This window comes from Grampus griseus (genome assembly GCF_964374135.1).
Source record: "Grampus griseus genome assembly, chromosome: 8".
NCBI classification, from domain to species: Eukaryota; Metazoa; Chordata; class Mammalia; order Artiodactyla; family Delphinidae; genus Grampus; species Grampus griseus.
In genome coordinates this window covers 54058500-54083525 of record NC_139002.1, presented here as the reverse complement: position 1 = coordinate 54083525, position 25026 = coordinate 54058500, and the positions used below count along the sequence as shown (strand labels likewise).

Here is a 25026-nt window from a genome sequence, read left to right as displayed (position 1 = left end):
ATATAAGATTCTTATCTGATGCTCAGACAGCCTCAATTCATTGACTCTCTCAATTCATTATCATCGTCACAAAATATCCATGCAGTACAGACAAATTTAGAGTTTTTTATCAGTTAGCCATGTATGAAAACAAAAACCTGATGTCCCTACTACATTGTCCTCTTTCTCCACGGTGTGGTCCAAGTTCCCTCCCCTGGGCTTTTCTTTCTTCCTCATCTGACGGTGAACAGATGGTCTATTAGCTTCTGGTGAGAACCTCTCTCATAGAGGCTTTACTAGTAATCCTTCCTTACAGTGTTCAAAGTTACCCTAAGAATAGGAAATGCCTCAATCTGCAGCAGGATTACAGCCATGGAATTTATCCTACAGTTGGGAAAACTTGAAAGTTAAAATTCAACCAGCCACACAAAAGAAAAGCAGAGAAAACTCAAGAAATGAGGACCATGTGTGAATTCTTACCAATATGGCAATCAGAGTGCAGATAAGGGTGGCCAAGGGTGTCACTGAGGGAAGGACTGTGTGTTGGAACTGCTGAACTAAACCACTTGTCATTGAGGCCTTGGGAATCTTGCTGGGGTCAAGAAATTTCAGTTCTAAACCTACAGAGTAAAAAGACATTTTATTTTGTTTTGTTTTGATTAATGGCACACCATATTTTACCAATCAATTCCTTGAGGAAAAAAATAAATCTACTAAATCTTAAGACTGTTTCAAGGTCAAGATTTCATTAACTCGGTCCTGCACCATTCTACCTAAAATGCCTCTAGTTTAGACTGCAGCTGTCTGTATTGGAAAAAGAAACCTTGCTGGCGGGCAGCATGAACAGCTCTAAAATGAAGCGAGCTTTCTAAAATACAGGTCTACCATGTCACAGGCCAGCTTTGAATCCTTCCTTGCCTATGGGATAAAGTCCACCTTCCTAAGCATAGCACATAGTGTCTTCCATGATCTAGCCCCCTCCCACCTCTCCAGCCTCATCTACTCCACCTTGTTAAATACAGCTTGGCCACAATGAGCCGACATACCACTGACACCTGTGTCCTTTTGCACAGACTACTGCCTTTGCTTAGAATGGCCTACTCACTTTTAAAAGTTAACTCCTAATTCACTTACTCATCTGAGAAAGCTCCTAACTCAGGAAATAGAGCTGATTTTCTTGTGGGCTAAGGTCTGTTATACATGTCTCTGTTCACCACACTGCACTGTATCTGTATGTATGTTCATTTCCTCTACTATACTCGGTTCCTTAAAGGCAGGAATGACAATTAATTTATTTCTATCCCCAGCACATAGGAGTTCAAGAAATACTTACTAAATGAACCAAGTCTGAGGATAATGATGCAAGTCCCAGCCCCCAAAAGCTAACGGAACAGTCAGGGACAGTCTGAGCACCTGAATGGCCCTGCCTAATGCCATTGAAATTAGTGAAATGTGGGAAAGGTGTAGACTACCAAAATATTTTCTGTTCATTCACCTTGTCCCTTTTTCCTTCAGCCTGCTGATTCTCTCTTAAAGCTGATCACTATCTGCCTGAAACAGAGTTGCCTAACCTGCCACTGACTTTCCATTCACGACCTCCTTGAGGAGACAGATATACACGGTGAGGTACAGCGGTTTCCTGACTCAGATAAGGCAAGCGACCCTTGTACCTCATATCATGCTGGTTGTTTAAAGCTTTTAGAAACGTTAAGAACTTACTTTATAAGACGCCATGTACGTCAAGGCCGGACGCAGTGGGTGAGCAATAATACCAAATTATGATTTCCTGTAAGTACGCAGCCAAAACGGTAATAGCAGCCACCACGCATTAAGCATCTACCATGTGCCAAGGGCTTTGTAGCCATTACTTTTTGCCCCCCTGAGGCACAGAGAGATGAGTAATGCGCCTAAGTCACACAACTAATAGGTGGAAGAATCGAACCCAGTTCTGTCTGGTTCCAAAGCCCCTGCTACTGACAGCCTAGCACTTCTTTATTGTTGCATTTGTTTCTCACACAGGTTTTTACGTTTTTAAAGGTTGTAAACAAAATCTTATGTGGCCTAAAATATTTACTGTCTGTCCCATTACAGAAAAGTTTACCTATCCTTCTCTTGATCCTGCCATTTTCCATCAAGCTAGGCTGTGTTCACAAATGAGAGACTGTGAGTTGTTCCACACAATTATTTTCAGAACCATCTAAAGGTTATAAATTCTTTTTCATCACACCTCAAACTTAAAAGCATAGCCTAAGTTTTCCCTTTCTTCTCATCTCATGTTAAACTGCATGGCCATCATTTTCCTTATTGGTTCAATACCCAGAGTCACAACTTACACATTCTTCTTTCCTGCTTCTTCACATTTTTAAGTTTAAAACTAAGGCTATAACTACTGAATAACGTTTTGCTTAAGGTAAAATTACCTTTTTTTTTTTTTTGCGGTACGCGGGCCTCTCACTGTTGTGGCCTTTTCCCGTCGCGGAGCACAGGCTCCGGACGCACAGGCTCAGAGGCCATGGCTCACGGGCCCAGCCGCTCCGCGGCATGTGGGATCCTCCCGGACCCGGGCACGAACCTGTGTCCCGTGCATCGGCAGACGGACTCTCAACCACTGCGCCACCAGGGAAGTCCCAAAATTACCTTTTAAAAATGTCTAAAAAGTTTATTTTTTTCCCAAGGACAGGAGCAACAACCTCACTGCCACAAAGAGCTTTTATAAGGAGTGCAGTCTGTTTCCTGCACTGAAGTCTCAGCCCCTAGAACCACTCTGCTGTTCATTCTGAAAGCTGAAACGCAGGGCTGGAGAACAAACAGCTCAGCCACATTCAAAACACAAAACAGGTTTTTCTATTTGTCAATGTGACTAGTCCTTTCAATATTCATAGTCTAAGTAAGAAGGCTTAGGGAATTCCACGGCGGTCCAGTGGTTAGGACTCGGTGCTTTCACTGCCGGGGCCAGGTTCGATCCCTGGTCGGGGAAGAAAGATCCCACAAGCCGCACAGCACGGCCAAAGAAAAAAAAAAGTAAGAAGGCTTGCTACCATACCGATGACGGACAGCACTTTGTCCAAAGCACTGTACAAAGCCCAGAAGTTTGGGGCCCAATACGTGTGGCAGAGGCCCCTCTTGAAAGGGAAGAGTCGGGAAAAGACTTGAGGCAGTTGGTTCTGTTGAAAAGAGATTAAACAGTGATCAGTATTTTCTAAATTCAAAAAGAGAACTAGGGTACTGTCTATGGCATAGCGTGTAGAAAGTTATGAGGTCTGAGTTCCGGTTTTTATACAAGGAAGTAGTTGTGTGATCCTGAGCAGTTCACAGAACCTCTTTTTTGTCCAACCTTCTCATCTGTTAAGTGGGACAAGATACATCAGAGTACTTTGAATACCAGTCCAATACTATAATAATGGAAGAATTTATAAGGGGCAAAGGAGAACACAGACTGCAGCTTTACCAAGTTTACTAAAGAGAAGGGGACGGCAGGGAAGGCTTGATGAGAGATGCAGTGTTTCCCAATTTTAGCAGAAATTAAAACTAATTAGTTGAATTCAGCATGAGGGAAGAAGTGAAAAAAGAAAAACACCTGTTGAACATCTGTAACATTCTAGGCACTTTAGAATGTTTGCTGTCAATGAATGACTGTGAAAGCACCGTGAGTACTGATTTTGAGGTTACAAATAAAGTACAGCAAACAAGCAAATTAGCAAATATGGAAATCTGTGACTAATTATTAGCAACTCTGTGTGAGTGTGTGTGTCTGTGTGAAGCATATAGTTAAACATACAAATATATGCACATACATATTTGCATAAGCACAGAAATGTCTGAAAGAATAACATCCTATCTTTGGGGAATCATAGTGGGAAGGAGTAAAAAAGGAGTAGTTTTCCTTATTTTATATATTCCTGGCTTTATTATTTTTTTCTAAATAACAACAAACATGTATTCTTTATAACAAATAAAAGACTTACCAAGGCTAGAAAAGGACCCAACGAAAGAGCAGAAACTAGGAAAACAATTAGTCCCAGGGAAATAAGACGGAGAAAACTGAAGCTGTTCCATCGGATGGACCCATCTACAGAAAAGGAACATTATCGTTAACCAGGAGCATGGAAAGCCGTAACTTATACAACACGCCAAAACTAGAAGTATCCCATGATAGTACACCAATCTTTATGATGTGGCAAGAGCAGAGAAAAATCAGAATGGGTAAAGGGTTTATAGGATCAATAGCTGAGAGATACCCGTTGTGCCTCATAAAACTCTCTCACAAAGCAAGCCACCAAGTCAAGGTAAAATAAAATAAAGCAAAAATAAAATAAAATGATCACTAAAACTTGCCTGGTTTATTTGCAGTGAAACAGTAAGATCGCAGTAAATATACACCGTAAGCTGGTGCTACATAGAGGTAGATGTGCTTGAAATGTAGGAGAACAGCAAAGAGAAATGCTCCTTCCATATGCCTTTTCTAGGAGATTTAAAAGGTAAATAATTCAAAATTCAGGGTAGACTAAACACAATAATGTAGTATCCTGGATTGGATTCTGGAACAGAAAAAGGATGTTAGTGGAAAAACTGGTGAAATCTGAGTGTACCAAGGTCGGTTTCTTAGTCTTGATGAATGTACCATAAGATGGTAACATTAGGGGAAAATGAGTGAGGGGGTACAGGAACTCTATTATCTTTGCAACTTTCCTGTAAAGCTAAAATTATTAAAAAAAATAAAGTTTATTAAAAAATAAAAACACTGGAGACTGGTTGCACAACAGTGTGAATATACTTACCATTACTGAACTGTACATTTTAAAATGCTTAAGATAAATGGGTGCGGGGAGGAAAGAAATAGGTGAGGGAGACTAAGAGATTAAGTACAAACTTCCAGTTGCAAAATAAGTGAATCATGGGTATGAAATGTACAGTGTGGGAAATTCAATAACTATATTGTCATATCTTAGTATGGTGACAGATTGTAACTAGACTTATGTGGTGATCATTTTGAAATGGATAGAAATATTGAATCACTATGTTGTGTAACAACTAGCAGAAACAAACAAACTCTAAGAAAATGAGATCAGATTTGTAGGTACCAAAGGTGGGGAATGGGGGAGGGAGAACTGAATGAAGGCAGTCAAAAGGTACAAACTTCCAGCTATAAGATAAATAAGTACTAGGGATGTAATATATAACATGATAAATATAAATAACACTACTGTATGTTACATATGAAAGTTGTTAACAGAGCAAATCCTAAGAGTTTTCATCAGATTTTTTTTCTATTTCTTTAATTTTGTATCTTTATGAGATGACAGATGTTCACTAAACTTATTGTGATAATCATTTCATGACGTATGTAAGTAAATCATTATGCTGTACACCTTAAACTGTATGTCAGTGCTGTATGTCAATTATATCTCGATAAAACTGGAAGAAAAAAATGATTTAAGATGGTAAGTTTTATCTTACATGTATTTTACCATATTGAAAAAAACACATGGTTTTGAAGATATACAGGCATATGTCGTTTTATTGCAATTTGCTTCATTGCGCTTCACAGATACTGTGTGTTTTACAAATTGAAGGTTTGTGGCAGCCCTGCATTGAGCAAGTCTATTGGTGCCACTTTTCCAACAGCATTTGCTCACTTCCTGTCTCCGTGCTATATTTTGGTAATTCTTGCAATATTTCAAACTTTTTCATTATCACTATGCTTGTTATGGTGATCTGTGATCAGTGATCTTTGAGGTTACTACTACAACTCACTGAAGGCTCAGATGATGGTTAGCATTTTTTAGTAATAAAATATTTTTAAATTAAGGTATGTACATTTTTTTAGACAATGCTATTGCACACTTAACAGACTACAGTATAGTGTAAACATAACTTTTATATACACTGGGAAACCAAAAAATTCACATGACTAGTTTTATTGCAACATTTGCTTTATCGTGGTGGTCTGGAACTGAACCCACAATATTTCTGAGGTCTGCCTGTATTTGGAAATACTTAACAAATGAAATATGGTGTCTGGGATGTGTTTCAAAATAATCCTCTGTGTGTGTGTGTTTAGATCACTGTACTGTTTTCTCCATTTTTGTATATAATTTAAATTTTCTATAATAAAAAGGTTTAAATGTAATATAAGGAGAACAGAGGCAAGTGATTCCAGCCAGCTTTTGTACTGAGCCTAGTCGGTTTATAAATTCATTATTTCAACAAATATTTATTAAGTACTAAGTTTGATGCTGAAGTACAAGATACATCATCATAACAACACACTACAAATTCTCCTTAAGGAACCTAGGGAAGTTAATTACCTTCACCCTCTAATAGCTATACAATAGCTAGAGTTGATTTCCAGAGAGGATCTGGGAATGAGAGTACCAATGATTACACATAAAGCTATGCTAATAAAGAATCACTTAAATCTTATATTACATATTAGGTAACATAAACTACAATCAGGCTGAAGGCACCAAGTGTTGTGCCAATAGTACCAGATCTAACAAACTTCCTAGGAGAATTAAAGGCATTCTGATTTAGGAAAAAAAAAAAACCACCTCCAAACTGAGTTGACTATAACTAAAGAAGTCTACATTCTACCTACCTCACAGGAATTCTGGAAGGATCAAATGAGATAATGGTCCTGGGGTCCTGGGGTTTGGAAGGATCAAATGAGACACTGCCAAAGGGAACATGAAAGGCCAAGTTCCTCCTTTCACTGTCTCATCAGGTGTGGTCTAGAATAGATGCGTTAGGAATGATAAGGCAAAAACAATGGGATGCTTCCAAATCTCTCCACCGGTTTTATTATTTATTTAAGATTCAGAGAAAGTCTAGCTGGTTCTATAGCTAAAGTTTAGTTCATTTGTTCAACAACCATCCAACATTCATTCATTGAACACCAATTATGATCCACGTATAATGTGGCTTTTTATGGTTAAAAGAAAAAAACTTATCCACACATTTATAGTTGCCAAAGAACTTTAAAATAGATTATTGAATTTGATCTTTCCAAAGTCCCTGTGAGGCAGGTGGCCCCATCTTATAAACAGAATGTATCAAGGGTAAATTTTATTTTATGGATGAGAAAACTGAGGCTGAGGGGGTTGATGGTTGCCTTGGGTTAATGGTTCCCAAACCTGATGGTGTATCAAAATTCCCTGGAGATTCCTAAAACCCAATCCCAGAGATTCTGATTCAGTGTACAGAGGAGTGTCCCAGAAATCTGAATTATCCTCCTCTATGAAAGGAGGAAACATTTAACAACTTCACAGAATAGTTACAAGGTTTACTCAATAATATATTACCTATAACGTACCCAATCTGAAGCAGCCAGTGCTTTTGAATAACCCCTGTCTGAGTCACACAGCTTAGTAGGGTTATTCAGGATTTCAACTCAGGTCTTCTGGTTCCAAATTCCATACTCTCCATTACACTATGCTACATGCTGCTGATGGTTAAGGCCCCGCCATCACAGTTACTACATAGTATAAACTGCTGAAGATTTCATTCCTGGATAAATGGTCCCAACCAAATATAGAAACTCAAGTTTATTTTAGGCCTGCCACACTCTAACAAGTTTTTAGAGTATAATTTTCTCATCTGTAAAATGGAGAAAAGTATTATTAAAAGAGAAGATGGAATTTGTGAGAAATACTCAATAAAAGTGTCTATAGCACTTGGCAACTCAAAACAGTTGGTCAAATAAACTTACCTATCACCTTTACAAGCTAAAAACCAAACTAATATAATTAGCCTATTTCGTGTTTACCTGAAATAATCGTGCAATAGAGAGTAGCATTAATCCAGATAAAAAACCATTGTACTGGAAATGAATATCTGGACTTAGGTCAAGGAAAGAAAACAGAGGATGCCAATTTCACAAGGAACTGTGCCCGCAGACTAAGTATAAAAATTGCAAATGCTTCTGTTATAGGTAAATTAAAGACAAAAATATTACTACCAGTTTGGACTTTTCATAAAAGTGTTTTGTATAAACAGCCAAATCCTGGACAAACTTTTAAATTAAAATTTATGTTTAAGAAGAAAACCAGGAAACTTTCCCAAATTTTCTGTACCTTAAAGAGCCAGCAACTAAAGGAGTTTTTTGTTTTGTTTTGCTTTTTAGCATCAGGGATAAGAAAGGAAGGGACCTAACAGCTACTGAAGGCCACTGCATGTAGCATTCCATTGTTTACAGTACACATACAGTGAACCTGTGAGGTAGTTAGAGCTCAGAGCATTAATCCACTCATGGCCTAACACTACTTGAATTTCATAACTGAGATTCAAGACCAGGTCAGACTTAAACCGAAGTCTCGGTGTTTTCTTCCACACCTGGCTACCTCTATGAAAACGGTAGAAATTGGGCTTCTGTCATTCGGATTTTAGTTACATTCAGGAACCACCCCCCACCCCGCTTTTTCTTTTAAGATTTTTTTGATGTGGACCATTTTTAAAGTCTTTGTTGAATTTGTTACAATATTGCTTCTGTTTTATGTTTGGGTTTTATGGCCACAAGGCACGTGGGATCTCAGCTCCCCGATCAGAGATCAAACCCGCACCCCCTGCATTGGAAGGCGAAGTCTTAACCACTGGACTGCCAGGGAAGTCCCCCATTCAGACCCTTTGGATTTAAGAACTTTGCCTATTAATATGTCATAAGCCAAGATGGCAGAAAAGCATGAAGGCCTGTCTGTTTCCATATGGACACTGTGATACGCCGTTTCCTATAAAAGGTATTTAGAATAATGTGTTATAAACTATTTAAGATATGTGTATTAGATTAATCTAAAGACAGTTACCAAGTCCCAGTATATTGCTTTACTGGCAGTTTACTGGTTCTTGCACGTCACCACTAACTTTTCAGGGACAAAGTGCTCTAACAATCAGAGTCTGATGAAGTTGGGCAGAGACCACAGTTTGGGGAACTGACCAACCCACCCCACATCCACTTTCAAAAGCAGCTCACATTTCAGAATCACCTTTACAGAAAGAATTAATCTTATACTTAGTATATATCAAATAAGTAAGGGAACAGTACATAAAACGTCAAGGATACGGTCTACAATTAACAACCCGAAGTTCCACAGCAGTAATACTGATAGAATGAACTTTGGCTTCTCTGTAAGTTCTCTGCCTGCTTTTTTCCCATCAATGCATTTACAGCACCTATATTGGAACATGAGGAAAGAATCAGAAACAAATTTAATCTTCATTAGAACACCATAATACTTCTACAGAGTACACTCTGATATACTCCGATGTGTTTGATTAGCCATTCCTGATAAAGTGTCCATGCCATTCTTTTTTTTTTAATGTGGAACTATTTTATTTTGAAAATGATGATTAAAAAGTGACACTGAGGCTGAATAGCAGTCAGAAAACCCAGGTTTATATCAACCCAAATATGAAGAAAAAAAAAGGAAGAAAGAGATGGAGGAATGAAGGAGAGAAAGGATGAAGGAAATGAAGCTAGTATTTATGGAGTACTCAGTGCACACTAGATGCTTTCATTCAGAGTATTAAATTTACTTCTCAAGGACCATGGGAGGTTTTTTTTAAAAAAGGAGGAAAGGGACTCCAAGAGAATTTCTTGTAGTCCTTCAATATGACTGCACCCAAAACACAGCTCTAATGTTGCCAATTATTAATAAGGAGGAAAAAGAAAGGTGATGGAGTCCAGTTCTGGTGATGCTGACAATTTTCCAATTAAGGTGCCCTTAGGTGTCACCTCTCCCAAGAAATTCCAGTGGGTTGGAAAAATTTTAGTTACTTCCCTGTCAGTTTATTAGATTAGACACAGGGATTGGGGTGTCCATGCCATTCTTGACTGTTTAAAAAGGTGGTAGCAGAAAGAAAGGCCTCAGGGCCAGTTCCACGTCTCTTTCTCAGCTATGCTGATTTGAAACAAAAGTCTTCATTTTTTCTTTTTTTTGAAAACAAAGTCTTCATTTAATAAAGCAAACAAACAATAAAACCATCCACCAAAAACCCAAATGTAAGGATTTTGAAAATTGAGAGGGCACACACTATTTTGGTCCTTAAAACTAAAAAATGCAGACCAGAATGATATAGCACTCCAAATTATATATTATGATACCAGCCAAGTTAAGAATAGACCTGTGAAGACTTCCCTGGTGGTGCAGTGGTTAAGAATCTGCCTGCCAATGCAGGGGACACAGGTTCAACCCCTGGTCCAGGAAGATCCCACATGCCGTGGAGCAACTAAGGCTGTGTGCCACAACTACTGAGCCCATGTGCCACAACTACTGAAGCCCACGTGCTCTAGGGCCCACGTGCTGCAACTACTGAAGCCTGCACGCCTAGAGCCCATGTACCACGACAAGAGGAGTCACTGCAATGAGAAGCCTGTGCACCGCAACGAAGAGTAGCCCCCTATCGCAGCAACTAGAGAAAGTCTGTGTGCAGCAACAAAGACCCAACGCAGCCAAAAATAAAATTTTTAAAAAAATATATTAAAAAAAGAAAAAAAGAATAGACCTGTGATAGTTTGGGAGAGGGTGGTGGAGGGAATTGAAAAAAAAAAAGAATAGAGCCACAAACCTGCAGCTCTTGATTGCCCAAATAATTTAAAAATCTCCTATGAAAAAATGTATGTTATTTAAAGGTAGAGATATTAAGTGACAATACCAGGTGACAAAACAGTATGATCCCATTTTTATTTTATAAAAATTAAATTCAGATACAGGAAAGAGGCTGAAATAATATGCACCAAAATGTTGATAGGGACAGCTGTAAGTGCAGGAGTATGGGTCATTTTTACTTTGTGTGTATGTATAATTGCTTTCTGTTTTCCAAAATTTTGACAATGAAAAGGATGTATTATTCTATAAAAAGATTTTTAAAAAATGTGTTTCATTTGAATATCAGCAAATTCTAAAACCAAAGAAATCTAAAACCAAAAGAAGACATAATAAAGATGCAATTAAGGGGCTTCCCTGGTGGCACAGTGGTTGAGAGTCCGCCTGCCGATGCAGGGGACACGGGTTCGTGCCCCGGTCCGGGAAGATCCCACATGCTGCGGAGCGGCTGGGCCCGTGAGCCATGGCCGCTGGGCCTGCGCCTCCGGAGCCTGTGCTCCGCAGCGGGAGAGGCCACAGCAGTGAGAGGCCCGCGTACAGCCAAAAAAAAAAAAAAAAAAAAAAAAAAAGATGCAATTAAATAGGGGTTAGCAAAAGGTGTCCTGCTTTTCCTCCATGGAGCCTCAGTTTCCTCATAAATAGAGATAGTAACCTTACAGGGTAATTGAGAAAATTAAGTAAGTTACTAATCTATACAAAGTGCCTTGTTCCAGATTTTTATCTTACTTAACTGTTCCCTCTACATTGTAGATGGAAATGAATTCTACTCCCTCTCTCTGCCTGTATATACTTTCCCTGAGAGTGTGAATTTAAACATTTTGAGTTAAAAGGAGTACATTTACATATCACCTTCCCTTTCAACTCTTGCCAGGTCATAAAGAGAATGAAGGTCAGGGTGCCAAACAGCAGTTATTCCACGAAAATGAGCAGGGGTTAAAACATCCCCAAGGGAGTCTTTACTGAATGGGGCAAGAGTTCAGTCTAGAAGGCCTCACAAACAGAAATGATCTATTTATGACAAAGGTCATTGAATGGACACCAGTTATTGCTCTGTCACAATCACACCAGCAGGCTTAAGTCTTAGGACAGAATAGAAACCAACATTAACTGGGAAATCACTACTTGGAAGTCACTGTGCACAATATTCTACGTACGTGTATTCACCTACTTAAAAGTAACTTGTAAGTAAAATATGCGAAACATTAAAATATAAACATAACTTAAAATTAGTGAAGAGTCTTCATGAAGGAAAGAATCCAGAGACTACAACTGAAAGCACTCAGTAAGATTTCTTGAGTTTACTACAATGGAAACTCCATTGGTGGTTAGCATTATGCGTATGTATGCATGAGTGTGCTGTGCTGTATGTAGGTATGTGTATCCCAAAGAACAGGGTAGGTCATGGTAGCCTCTGGTAGTCTGCTACAAGGAAGGAAAGAGAAGCATGTAGAGCCACTTTGGGCAGGAGAAACGGTCCTGGAACTCACTTGGGACTACTTTTCACAACATTCACAATCTCTTGTTCTACCTCTAACTTGTAACCCCACCTTAGCCCCCATTTTCTTCCACAAGATTCAGCTAGACTGCTTGCTGTAATTACTCATTGAGAAGTTTGAAACACAACCATTTTGGACTGTTCTAGCATTTGCTATTATATGAACTTTGTTTGCCCCAAATGAGGAACAATGCTATAATATTTCCTCAACACCTTCCACAGGAAATAACATTCTCAGACTTACTCATGGACAGCATACACAAAGAGTGTATCTGTAAAGATGACGGAAAATCTCTGGAAGAATAAGGTCCTTGAGCTGCAGTAATTCAGATTACGGACATTCAGCATCTCTTGATCAAAATATTTGGCAACATGTGACAGGGCATACTCAAACCATGCAAAAAAGGGGGGGTAATCCAAGGTCCACTCTGAAGTTGCCTGTGGTAAAAATTGAAGATAGAACATATCCTAAGTAACTGAATAAATAAAGAAGGTGCAAAGGTTGGAAATTTTCATTCTCTCATCTTTAAAAAACACACATGATGAAATTATACTTAAAATATGCCATAAATAGAAAATTTTCTGTTAAGTCTGAGCAGAACACCAAAACATGTTTCCTAAGTTATTTAATACAGTCTTCAATTTCCTTAGAGTCAACTATACTTCACAAGAAGTTAATTTGAAAACTTTTAATAATAAACTTGGTTATGACATGGTTCTACTCATCTAAATATAAAAAGGAAGCTAAGGCATAACGAATGATTTACTAACTTGAGTTCAAGATCTGTCCCAGAGATTCAATTTCCCTATCTGTAAAATGAGATATTGTGAGGACTAAATAAGTTAATACATATGAAATACGTTTATAAATGAAAAAATGCTACACTGATGCTACTTATCTTTTGTTCCACTAGGTCATGAGATCCTTGAGAGCAGAAACCACTCTGTCATTTCTGTATCCTGAGCATTTAGTAAGTTCCTGATATATTATATAATCATTAGTTAAATGAATGAATGGTCACTAATGACTAAATGAAAATATAGATCATATGAAAAACATATAAACTTTATATAAAAATATAAAGTATATAAACTTTATGATGCTATATTTTGTTGTTTTATTTCAGTTTCTGCATTCATACAAGGATGACAGTACCTAGTTCATGGGTTATTAAATTTTACATATAGGGCTTCCCTGGTGGCGCAGTGGTTGGGAAGCCGCCTGCCAATGCAGGGGACAGGGTTCGGGCCCTGGTCCGGGAGGATCGCACATGCCGCGGAGCAACTAAGCCCGTGCGCCACGGCTGCTGAGCCTGTGCTCTAGAGCCTGTGAGCCACGAATACCGAGCCTGAGTGCCACAACTACTCGAGCCCGCGTGCCTAGAGCCCATGCTCCGCAGCAGGAGAGGCCACTGCGATGAGAAGCCCGCGCACCACAGTGAAGAGTAGCCCCCTATTCCCACAACTGGAGAAAGCCTGTGCGCAGCAACGAAGACCCAGTGCAGCCAAAAATAAATAAATATTAAAAAAAAATTTTACATATATATATATATATATATATATATACACACACACAGTATTGAACCAGATATAAACTAAGTATCAGTAAAAAGTGTTAATTGTTATCATTTAAAACATTATTACTATCCTCATAGCATGTCCCTAAAACTAAACCTGACCTTGCACCTAGAAGAGCTGAGACAGTAATAATCTCCCTACTCTGCATTTGTTGCTCTTTTCAATGGAAAACTCCTCTCCTTCTGGATGTGCACTAAGGGTTCACTAGGTACTAACTGAGTGCCCACAGGGACTACTGTTTAGGGTCTCTCTATAGTATAAAATGAGGCAAGGGAGACTCAAACTACTTATTAGCTCTTTGTTCATGATAAGGATGAATGAAAACTTTAGGTCTCAATAAGAAGTAGCCTATTTACTCCCCCTGCAGGTATAAAATGCAAAGGCCAACCCAGAGGCTCTCTGTCTAGGGCACTCAGGCTACGAACCCACCCATTAAATTTTCCTTTATGAAAAGTTCCTTCTCTAATCCCAAATCTTCAATGTGGGGTGATGAGCCACTGAACTATGGAAAGAAAAATTAGAAATTCTATTTTTTACTCTTATCCTTCTTAATTTCTGTTTTTAAAAGTATATTAATAGGGCTTTGCCTTTATAATTTATAAAGACGTCTTGGGTAGTGAATGCTCAAAAATGATTTCTGGCTAGGGAACATATTTTTTAAAAAGTTTTGAAATTACTGGTCCATATAATTTCAAGAAATTCCACATGAATCTAGACTTTATTAACATCTGTGGTTTCCAGCCACAGTTTCTATGTCAGAGCTCACTCTACGCTTAAAGAGCCATTTATTTTATTGGAAGTCTAAAAGATTTTCCTACTTTATTTTATTGACATATTTATTACTTTAAATAAAATGGGGAACAGAAAGCATGAAAAGAGTTGGGAGAAGGAACAGGTGCTGCCTGAGATGGTCATTTATCCAAAACAAAATGTCCCTGCCTTCCCTTGCCATCCCCAACCCCACACCACTCAGGCACCCTCTGTTATGTTGGTCCTTCTCCCCAAAAAGACTTCCCAAACCTAGCCCAGAAGGCCGTCCTGACATCAGGGATTTCCAGCTGGGGCCATCATCTTACCTAAACAGCTTTTGGGAAGCCAGGAAAGTGATTAGCTAACATTTCCTCCCAAGTGAAGAGTTCTGTCACTTATATGTGGTAGAGCTGGGGCTCAAATCTGGGTCTCCGACTCCAAATCCATTAGCTCGGGAAGCTACCACAACAGAGCTGTTTCTTCAAGTACAAAAACATCCAACCTCATTTTTACATATGAAGATGTAAAAATTAATAAACAGAAACCTCAATTAAGATAGAATCAGAAGGCCAGAAGAGGGAGGTCTCAGGCCCTAGGAGGACAGCAGAGCCCAACAGCAAGAGGAAAGTCTCTTCTTTCCTGCAAAGAGCTCAGACTGTCACAACTCAGCCAATGAAAAGCCATGGACTCTGTTTACTCTAGCCCTCCCAACTTCCTTTTTCCCTCTTTGAAAGAATTCTCCTTCCCTCTCTATGCACTACGCAGGGACTAGCACATGACTCGCTATGGCTGCAGACCCTGAATTGCTATTTTCTGCTGAACCTGAATAAACCCATTTTTGCTGTAGAAATAACTGGCAGTCTACTTGTTTTAGGTCAACAAAGATTCAAAACAATTGTGTTCATTCCACAAATATTTATTATGGGTCTTTTTAATGTCTTTCCCAACCAATCGACCAATCAATTTAATTTGAGGCCAGAACAGAAAGGTAGGCTAGAAGTCAAAGCTAAGAAGGGCTCTACAAAGCAATCCACTGCTCACATGTCCACTCTCCTTAGTAGGGCAGAAAGACCTTCCAGACCTGAGGCATGTGCCTCTCCAGCCTTATATCCTACTGTGAACCTTGCACTTGAGTTTTTGTTGATTTCTTTTGTTGTTATTTCTTTTGTTGTTATTGCTGAGGAGGGCAGGAAGAACAAAGAATTTTACCATTACTAGAATCTCTTTTACATAAACCTCTTCTATCTAAAACAAGCCAATAACAGGAGACAGCGCTGGCCTAAATACAGTTTTAGGAGTACTAAGTAACAGGTAGTAGTGAAAGTTATAGGACTAAATGAGAGAACAGCCAGAAAGAATTATAGAATTAAAAGAAAAAGGGCAGCAACTAACACAACAATGTAAAGCAATTATACTCCAATAAAGATGTTAAAAAGAAAAAGGGACCACAAAGAGAGGCAGAGGGAACCAGCTTTTGAAAGAGTGTGTAGATGAAGAAGAGTTAGCAAAGGAGACTAAGAAGGGATAGTCAGAGAGCAGGGAGGAGATGGTGAGACAGGAGGCTGCCTTTTCATTTACAGGATGAAGGTCATTATATTAATAATGCTAAGTATTAATAACCTTTAATAATATTTAATGAGCACATTTGTTCTAAGTACTATGCTGAGCACAGCACATACATGATATTCATTTCATCCTAATAATTATTTATTATCATTTAATAGCTGGGGATACGGAGGCTTTGAGAGGTCAAGTAGTTTGCCCACAGTTGCCCAGCATAGGTATTAAGTGGCAGAGCTGAAAGTCAAACCTAGGCAGTCTGAAATCACAGCCCAACCTCTGGACAACTAGGCCACACAAAAAGTTTCCTCACTGGTATGCATACATACATGCAAATGGAAATACTTCACACTAAAGAAACTACTTAAAGTTCCTTAGCATTCTTATGAAATACTTGTAGTGTTGTTATGTGAGAAGGAACTTGGTCAATTAGGTCAATTGTTCTCAAGCTTTTTCAGTGCAAAGGGCTATTCTGACCTGACCAAAAACCCCCAAAAGCAACAACAAACTCACAGAAAACTTTACAGCTTGTCTTAAAAAAATCTTCCTGACAGCAGAGTGCTGTTTTTGATCAAGTCATTTTTGAGCTGATGTCTGTTTTCCATGAAGTATCATATGCAAGTTAGTAACTCATACCAGAAATAAAAATACAGACATGTTTTTCTAATAATAGAATAGAATGGTTTGTATATTACCAGACACCTACACATCACATTTGATTATTCCTGTCCTCATAAATCACAAAATGTTAGGGAGAGACAGGATCTTAGAAATAATTCATTCCAAATCCTCATATGCCAGATGAGAAACCAAGGCTCAGAGAGATGAAATGTATTTTCTATGCTGATGCAGAGCCAGGTCTTGAATACAATTTTCCCTCTTTCCCAATCCAATGTTCTTTCAAAAAGTATGTGGCATATATTATAATTTCCCATGTATAATTTGGGAAACTCATTTTGAAGTAAAGGGGTTCCCTAATAGTTCCAGAGGGCAGAACTGAATGAAACTGACTCCTCCTAAAACCAAGTTCCCTTGCAGAGTTTATGATTAACCTCTCTATCCAAAACGTTATTCCCTTTCTTGTCCCACCATGTTCTCCTCAGGAATTGAGGAGTGTCAAAGAAAAGGGGGGACTGAAACCGAGTAAGACCCTGCGGGGCCTACCCAGGTATAAAAACCTTCCTGTCCCCCACTTCTTGTTTGGCCTTTCAAAGAGCAAACTCAAGTAGTTAATGATTAGAACAATAGAGTCACAGGACTCCTAGTTCCTCCTGAATGAATATAGACAACAATTGGACTCATATCTTTGAGTTGTTCTGAAGAAACTAAGACTCCTGCACTCAGTGGAGGATGGTGACTATATGCTGTCCACAAGCACATAGACTCCAGACTAGAACCAGAAGGTTGATGATTAAGATTCCCAAAACAAGGACTTCCCTGGTGGCGCAGTGGTTAAGAATCCGTCTGCCAATGCAGGGGACACAGGTTTGATCCCTGGTCTGGGAACATCTCTGTGCGCCTGTGCGCCACACTACTGAGCCTGTGCTCTAGAGCCCGCGAGCCACAACTACGGGGCCAGCACACCACAACTACTGAAGCCCACGCGCCTACAGCCCGTGCTCCGTGACAAGAGAAACCACCGCAACGAGAAAGCCCGCGCACAGCAACGAAGACCCAAAGCAGCCAAAAAAAAAAAAAAGATTCCCAAAACATCACCCTATGACCATACCACCAACCAATTAGAAAAATGTCCATGAGCTGATCATGCACCCTGAGACCCTCACCCCTACTGTGGCCTTTAAAAACCCTTGCCTGAAAGCCATTGGCAAGTTCACAGTCATCAGCGATGGCAGCTACCACCTGATGGTGAGCTGGTGAGCCCTGAGGGAACTCAGAAGGGAAAGAATACCTGCCACCTAGCAGTAATCAGACTGCAGCCACTCCCTACCGTGAGCCCTGAGGAAACTCAGGATGTGAACATACAGGAAACTGGCCCCAGATAGCTGAGGTGCATATCGAAGGAATGATTTCAGTGAGCCCAGACTCTTGCATCTCCCCATATATAGAAAAGCGCTAAATTCCTTAACTTGACATATCTGGTTTCTTTAATTAACAGTAATCTTTTGATGTTCCCGACTACCTGCCCTTTGTTGCAAAACTCCTATATATTCTGGCTCCTCCCTCGCCCCCTCGGAGCAGTTTCTCAGAGCTATCTGAAATGCTGTCTCCCAGGCTGCAGTCTTCATTTTGCCCCAAATAAAACTTAACTCACAACTCTGACGTTGTGCATTTTTTAAGCCAACAAGGTCTTTTGAGAACTAGCTGCCTGTTCTCTTTGCCTGGCACCCTGCAATAAACGCTGTATTTTCCTTCACAATAACCCAGGATCAGTAGATCTGCTTTGTGCGTGCCAGGCAAGGGGACCGAAGTTCGGTTCGGTAACATGAGTAAAGACTATGATTTTTTTTTTTTTTTTTTTTTTTGCGGTACACGGGCCTCTCACTGTCGTGGCCTCTCCCGTTGCAGAACACAGGCTCCGGACGCGCAGGCTCAGCGGCCATGCCTCACAGTCCCAGCCACTCCGCGGCATGTGGGATCTTCCCGGACCGGTGCACGAACCCGCGTCCCCTGCATCGGCAGGCAGACTCTCAACCACTGCGCCACCAGGGAAGCCCAAGACTATAATTTTAATAAAGATTTATTCAACCTATGATCACAGGGAAAACTGTTTGAATATCAATAATACTTACATGATTTCACACATCATCTTAAAAAAAAAAAACCAAAAAGGTGAAAATTAAAACTTACCTCATAATACCACTGTGATATTGGCAAACTGTGGGTGATAGCAAGCCAGTTTCGGTGCACTTCAAAATCTGTGGAATGGCTACTCAAAACAATCAGATGAAGAAAATGAGATTTCATAACATTTATCAATCTCACATTTCTAAAATTAGGCTTTTAAATAGACCAACATCCCCTACATAGTCACAGCTCACTATCCTATAAAGACACAAATAGGTATTTTACATATTCCTGAAACACCTCACTTACCTGGAGGCCAGACCTCCTTCTGGAAAAGGTGGGGAACCTATTCAGTAAGATATTGTGGAAAAACCCAAACGAACATTTTGGCCAACCCAACACTAAGTGAAAAGAGTCTCTGAGTCATCTAAAGCAGTGGTCCCCAACCTTTTTGACACCAGGGACCGGTTTGGTGGAAAACAATTTTTCCACAGAGTGGGCAGGGTGGGGGGATGGTGTTGGGATGATTCAAGCACATTACATTTATTGTGCACTTTCCTTCTATTATTATTACATTGTAATATATAATGAAATAATTATTCAAATCACCATAATGCAGAATCAGTGGGAGTCCTGAGCTTGTTTTCCTGCAACTAGATGGTCCCATCTGGGGGTGATGGGAGACAGTGACAGCCAAAGTGTGTTGCTTATGTCTGGTCTACTCCATAAGATGCAGCTTAATTGTCACTTGCCACTCACTGACAGGGTTTTTTGTTTTTTTTTTAATAAATTTATTTTTATTTATTTATTTTTGGATGCACTGGGTCTTCGTTGCTGTGTGCGGGCTTTCTCTAGTTATGGCGAGCGGGGATTGCTCAGCAGTTGTGGCGCAGGGGCTTAGCTGTTCAGCAGCATATGGGATCTTCCCGGGCCAGGGCTCGAACCCGTATCCCCTGCATTGACAGGCAAATTCGTAACCACTGCGCCACTAGGGAAGTCCCACTGACAGGGTTTTGATATGACTCTGCAAGCAATTGATTTATTATGGTCTCTGTGCAGTCAAATCTCTCTGCTAATGATAATCTGTATTTGCAGACACTCCCCAGCGCTAGCATCACCACCTCAGCTCCACGTCACATTATCAGGCATTTGATTCTCATAAGGAGCACACAACTTGGATCCCTCGCATGCGCAGTTCACAGTAGGGTTTGCGTTCCTATGAGAGTATAATGCTGCCGCTGATCTGACTGGAGGCGGGGCTCAGGCAGTAAGGCGAGCGATGGGGAGCGTCCGGTAATTGTCCGTGGCCTGGGGGTTGGGGACCCCTGATCTAAAGGGCTGACCAAAAGCCCATACATTTTCTTAAGGGAGGCCCTCAGGCTACTGCTCAGAGGTGACTTATTCTTGTTCACAAACAATTCTAATAAGATTCATTATCTGGCAAAGACCTCACACAGAAGCTGGATCTTCAAGAATCAGCAGGAGTTCATCAGACAGAAAAGGTGGGAAAAGGCCCCTGCCCTGCCTTTCTTATGTCTCCAAATTCTGTTTACTGGTCCCCCTCTCACTATATATAAATATATCCAAGTATGTCCCCTATATACAGGGGAGGAAAATTATTTTCAACCCTTCCAGGTTCTGTGGCTGGTCTAAGAATTAAATTGACCTAAGACAGAATAACAGGAGGGAAAAAAAGACAATTTAAATTACATACATATGTACAGGAGCCCCAAAAGATATAAGATGAGACTCAAAAGGTGGCCAGGTGATTGAGGCTTATCTACCATCATGAGAGCTAAGGAGAGGGGTAGGGGTCTGGGGCTTCAAAGAGGGGGGAAGGCAACTCTTGGGAAGGTGAGAAGAGAATGTTTGGCAAGCAAAGGTTGCTCTGCCTTGAAGCTAAGTCTCTCAGATGAAAAAGTGATCTCTGGTAATAGTTACTTTCCAGGTACAGGCCTCCTTTCTAATGTAAATTTCCCTCGAAAGTAACTTTTACTGTTTTCAGAGCTTCTCCTATGTCTGCAGTTCCTCAAGATAATAAGTCCCGAAAAATCCTTACACCAAAGAGGCGTATTTTGGGGTGGCATATTCTGGTGCCCTTCACTCCTCTTTAGCAGGACTTTATTTTTCTGTTTATTACTCTGCTTTACTTCCCCTCCACATCTTACCTGATATGTGGATGGGCTCAATACATTCTTGTTGAATTAACCACTCACCAGTCAACAATGAGTTCCACAGCAAAACCTGATTTACCTTTTCTAGTGTTTTACACAAGATTTCCACTGTGACAACTCTCTCGTGAGTTTCTTAGCCAACCCCTTCCATGTCTCTTTCATGGCTTCCCATTCCAGTACTCATCAAGCAAATGCTGATGTTCTTTTCTTTCAGGTTCGGTTCTTGGTCTTCTTCTTATGCAGTTTACTCTGCTCTGCACAATCTCATTCACATTTATTGCTTCCACTAAGAACTGTGTGATGATGACTCCCGAATCACAGTATACAACCTTGGTCTCTTTCCTGAGTTCTAGAAGAGAGACATCTCCAAATTCCTGCTGACAACGCCACCTGAATTTCCTACAGATTTCTCAAAATCACAATTCACAGCTGATCTGATGACCTAGCAATTACATTTCTAGGTATACACTTGTAGGGGAGCAAAATACGGCAACGCAAAATGTGTCTTTTTGGCATGAGGATTGATTTAAGCTGATTATTTTTAAGAAACAGAAGACTCAGGAAGTCTTTCTTTTTACCTCCCTCTTAGCTGCCTAAAGAATTTATATAAAGGGCTTGTTCCCAGAAAAGAGCTATCACCCCTGATATCTGCAAAGAATATGGGCTACGTGTGGTGAGGGAAACTCACCAGAACCTAGAGATCACAGTCCACTCTTATCTCTTCATGGCCCAGCAAACATATATGTGAATTGCCTTTCTCCCCTTTGAAGTCCCAAACTACTACCCCCAACATCCTCTTTTGTCCTTAGCTGAAGATGGTATTTAAGGTGAGGGGCTTCAGCCATTTTGGTGAGTTACTCCATTTTCCTGAGTCTCTCCCATGTACATGTTATTAAACTTTTGTTTGATGATTTTCTCCTGTTCATCTGTCTCATGTCAATTGAATTCTTAGACCAGCCAGAACCTGGCTAGAAAGGTAGAGAAAATTGTCTTCCTCCCCAATAGAGGGAGGAAGTTTCTTCCTCAACAGAAACACATACATATGTTCAAGAAAAGACATGTACTGGGTCTATCTTCAGTCCTACAATTATGTCAGAGACCTTTCCCGACACTCAATCTAAAGTAAGTCCCCCTTGTTAGTTGCCTTATAGGATCCCATTCTTTCCTTTCATAACACTTAAGACAGCATTGTTATGTAATTACATATTTGTGTTGATTTATTTCTGGGACTGTTATCTTCACTAAACTACACCCTTTATAGGGTTAGGGATCATATCCATTTTGTCTTCCCCTCTAGTAGCTTGCCACAGTACCTGGTTCATAATAAAGCAGTTAGTAAACATTTTGGTTAATACTTTTGCATTTATCCTGTAGCTTCCCTCTCACATTCCAGGGGTTTCCTGTTTGAGAAGCAGAGCATTAACTACAACTACATACATTCTTAATCCTGGATCAACAGCAGTATTCAAAGTAACAACCCTGAAGACACATTTCTAGGCTGAAGTAACTAAAGCAAGGAACATCACCTTATATCCACGGATTAAAAAAAAATCCCTTTCATTCTGATTTGAAAGGAATTTCCTACATTTTAGAAGGATTTTTCCAATTTGCTTTTAAAAGAGAAAGATGTTTCTTATTTGTTTTCAGTTCTGCAGAAAGTTCAACTGACGAACGCCTTCTTTTCCCAAGTCCCTGTAAGTCATTTTGCTGAACCTACATATACATTTCATTGCTTATATACACATCAGTATGGATTTACCTATACATACAGCTCTTCCATACCCAACGAGAGGTCACCAAGAACTTGAACCAAAGGATACCAATAAACCAAACACTAAACTGGGAAGGGAGCAAAGGAATGAGGGGAAAAGTCAAGGGAGAGGAAATAGGAAGGATGAACAGATGTGGAAGCCAATATTAATAATATTAATAAATACAGAGTACCCATTGTATACACATTACCACTGAGTGGTAGTTTCCTAATCGGATCCCATGCTTTCAGTCTTGGGTCTGCATCCATTTGTCGCACAGCAGTCTAACCCTGTGTGACCTGACTACTGCCTACCTCATCCTGTGTCACTCTCCTCCTCCCTTACTGCTCTTCAGCCACAATGCTCACTTTCTGTTCCTGGAATGCTCTGAGTTCTTTGCTACCACAGGGCCTTTACACTTACTCTTTCCTATGCCTGAACTACTTTTCACATTGCTTATTCTTTTTCATCCTTCAGCTTTCAACTCAAACATCACCTCCTAAAAGAGGACAGTAAAGCCTTGCCCGGTAGCCACTCTCTACCTCTTTTACAGACCTCATCGCAATCTGAAACTTTACTGTTTGTCTATCTGGCCCCACCAACTTCCCCAGAAATGTCTTTCTCAAATGCCTCTCCAGGACTTAGAACAGTGCCTAGCACAGGAGGCAGCTGATAAATACTGTACTGGCTGAATGAATGTTGGAGGTGGGTGTTGTTTATCTGCATGTTAAGGAAGAGGACCTTAAGGTCAGAAACATTAAAGTCAGACAGTGCCAGCCCTGACCCCAGCCATCAGGGCTATGATCTAGTGAACAGGTGAAATAACACTCAAAAGGCGGAGTGGGAAGCATAGCAAAGGGGTAGCAGCGACCGCATGACTTCAAGTTCCCTTTCCTCCTCGCACCCAGGAGCATCCACGCTTCTCTCTCCCGCCCTGACCGACCGCGGGGCCTCCCCGCCCAGCCCCGGGCAGTGCGGGTCCCTTACTAGGTGGGGATGAGAAGGCATTTGAGAAGAGTCACCCCGAGCGCCAAAGCCGAAAACCAATTGCCACCACCTGTCGCAACTCCGAGCGCCGCCATTGCTACGGCGCCACCCGCTGTCAATCAACTTGACCCGCCTCCGCGCTCCCGCGCATGCGGAGAAGACCCTCTGAGGCGGCCCCCGTGAGCTGCGCGCATGCGCTCAGCCGCTCAGCTGCTCAGCCAGCGGAAAGCCGGGGATGGACCGTTTAAACTTCCCGCTCCGGGTTCTTTCTCCGCTCCGCCTCAGTCTCCGCCAGGGAGTGCTACCCTGAGTCTGCGCGGTTTGTACGGCGACAAGTTTCACGTGCTACTTTATGCTTTGGTTCAAATAGTTGCTGGGGCGTCTGCTCTGGGTGTTGATTTTGCCTATTGTTGGGGTACCTGGTGAGAGAAAACTTTTTTTCCTGGAGACGTTCACATATTAATGGAGGAGACAGAATTATAATTCCAGAGTAACAGTAGATAAAAGTACCTGAGGATACTGGAGGCGCCTAATCCAGACACCTGGAGTATTAGCTCCAGGCAGAGAATGGGCTGGGCAAAGGTACAGATGGGAAAACATTCTGCGCTTCTAGAACTCTGAGCTGGGCTCTGGGAAAGTACCTGCCTGAGGGGAGCCCACTGTGGAGGCAGGCTAGAGCCTAGTGCTTCTTCTGTCTGTACACTTGGGGGATCTTGTTAAAGTTCAGATTCTCATGCAGTAGGTCTAACAAAGTCCTACATGGTGTGGATACTGCTGATACCTGGGCCGTAAGAGCCGAGGCACAAGGAATGGAGCTAGTCTTGTCACCCTCTTGTACTGTCTGATTTTGCACAAATGAGTAATCTATCTTTTTTTTAAAAAAAAAAAATTCATCGGGGTACTGTTTATTTACAATGTTGTGTTAGTTTCTGCTGTACAGCAAAGTGAATCAGTTATACATATATCCACTCTTTTTTAGATTCTTTTCCCACATAGATCATTACAGAGTATTGAGTAGAGTTCCCTGTGCTATACTAGATCCTTATTAGTTATCTATTTTATACATAGTAGTGTGTATATATCAGCCCCAACCTCCCTATATATCCCTCCCCCCAATGACTAATCTTTCTAACCCTATTTTCCTTTAATGTAAATAGGAGGTTAAAAATGGTGTCTGCCTCATAAAGTGGTTATGAGGATTAAATGAGGACACTTGTAAATTGCTTGATATGATGCCAGGACAGAATAAATATTCAATAAAAAATGTTTCAGAGAAGTTAAGTACCTTGCTGAAAGATAAACAGCAGGTAGGTGACAGTGTCACTCTCCTCAGATGAGTTTATGCCCTCCTGCAATTTCAAATGCCATCCACATGAATATGACATTCAAATTTATATCTCAGGGGCTTC

The 25026-nt window shown here is 40.6% G+C and overlaps 1 protein-coding gene across 4 annotated transcripts in view; it reads right to left on the bottom strand.

The window, feature by feature from the left end:
- Window positions 1-23716, bottom strand: part of ALG8 (ALG8 alpha-1,3-glucosyltransferase) — a 28428-nt gene extending 4712 nt beyond the window's left edge. For 2 of the 4 annotated variants that reach the window (XM_082659845.1, XM_082659847.1), the window contains exons 1-9: window positions 23618-23716; window positions 18769-18847; window positions 12317-12510; window positions 9035-9144; window positions 7745-7812; window positions 4315-4441; window positions 3945-4048; window positions 3023-3143; window positions 460-599 (exon numbers count right to left, since the gene is read on the bottom strand). In XM_082659845.1, the coding sequence (XP_082515971.1) occupies window positions 460-599; window positions 3023-3143; window positions 3945-4048; window positions 4315-4441; window positions 7745-7812; window positions 9035-9144; window positions 12317-12510; window positions 18769-18847; window positions 23618-23712 (1038 nt within the window). In that variant the 5' untranslated portion in view covers window positions 23713-23716. The remainder of the gene's footprint in view (window positions 1-459; window positions 600-3022; window positions 3144-3944; window positions 4049-4314; window positions 4442-7744; window positions 7813-9034; window positions 9145-12316; window positions 12511-18768; window positions 18848-23617) is intronic. The other 2 variants (XM_082659846.1, XM_082659848.1) reach the window with 2 other exon arrangements.
- Between the last annotated feature and the right edge of the window lie 1310 nt (window positions 23717-25026).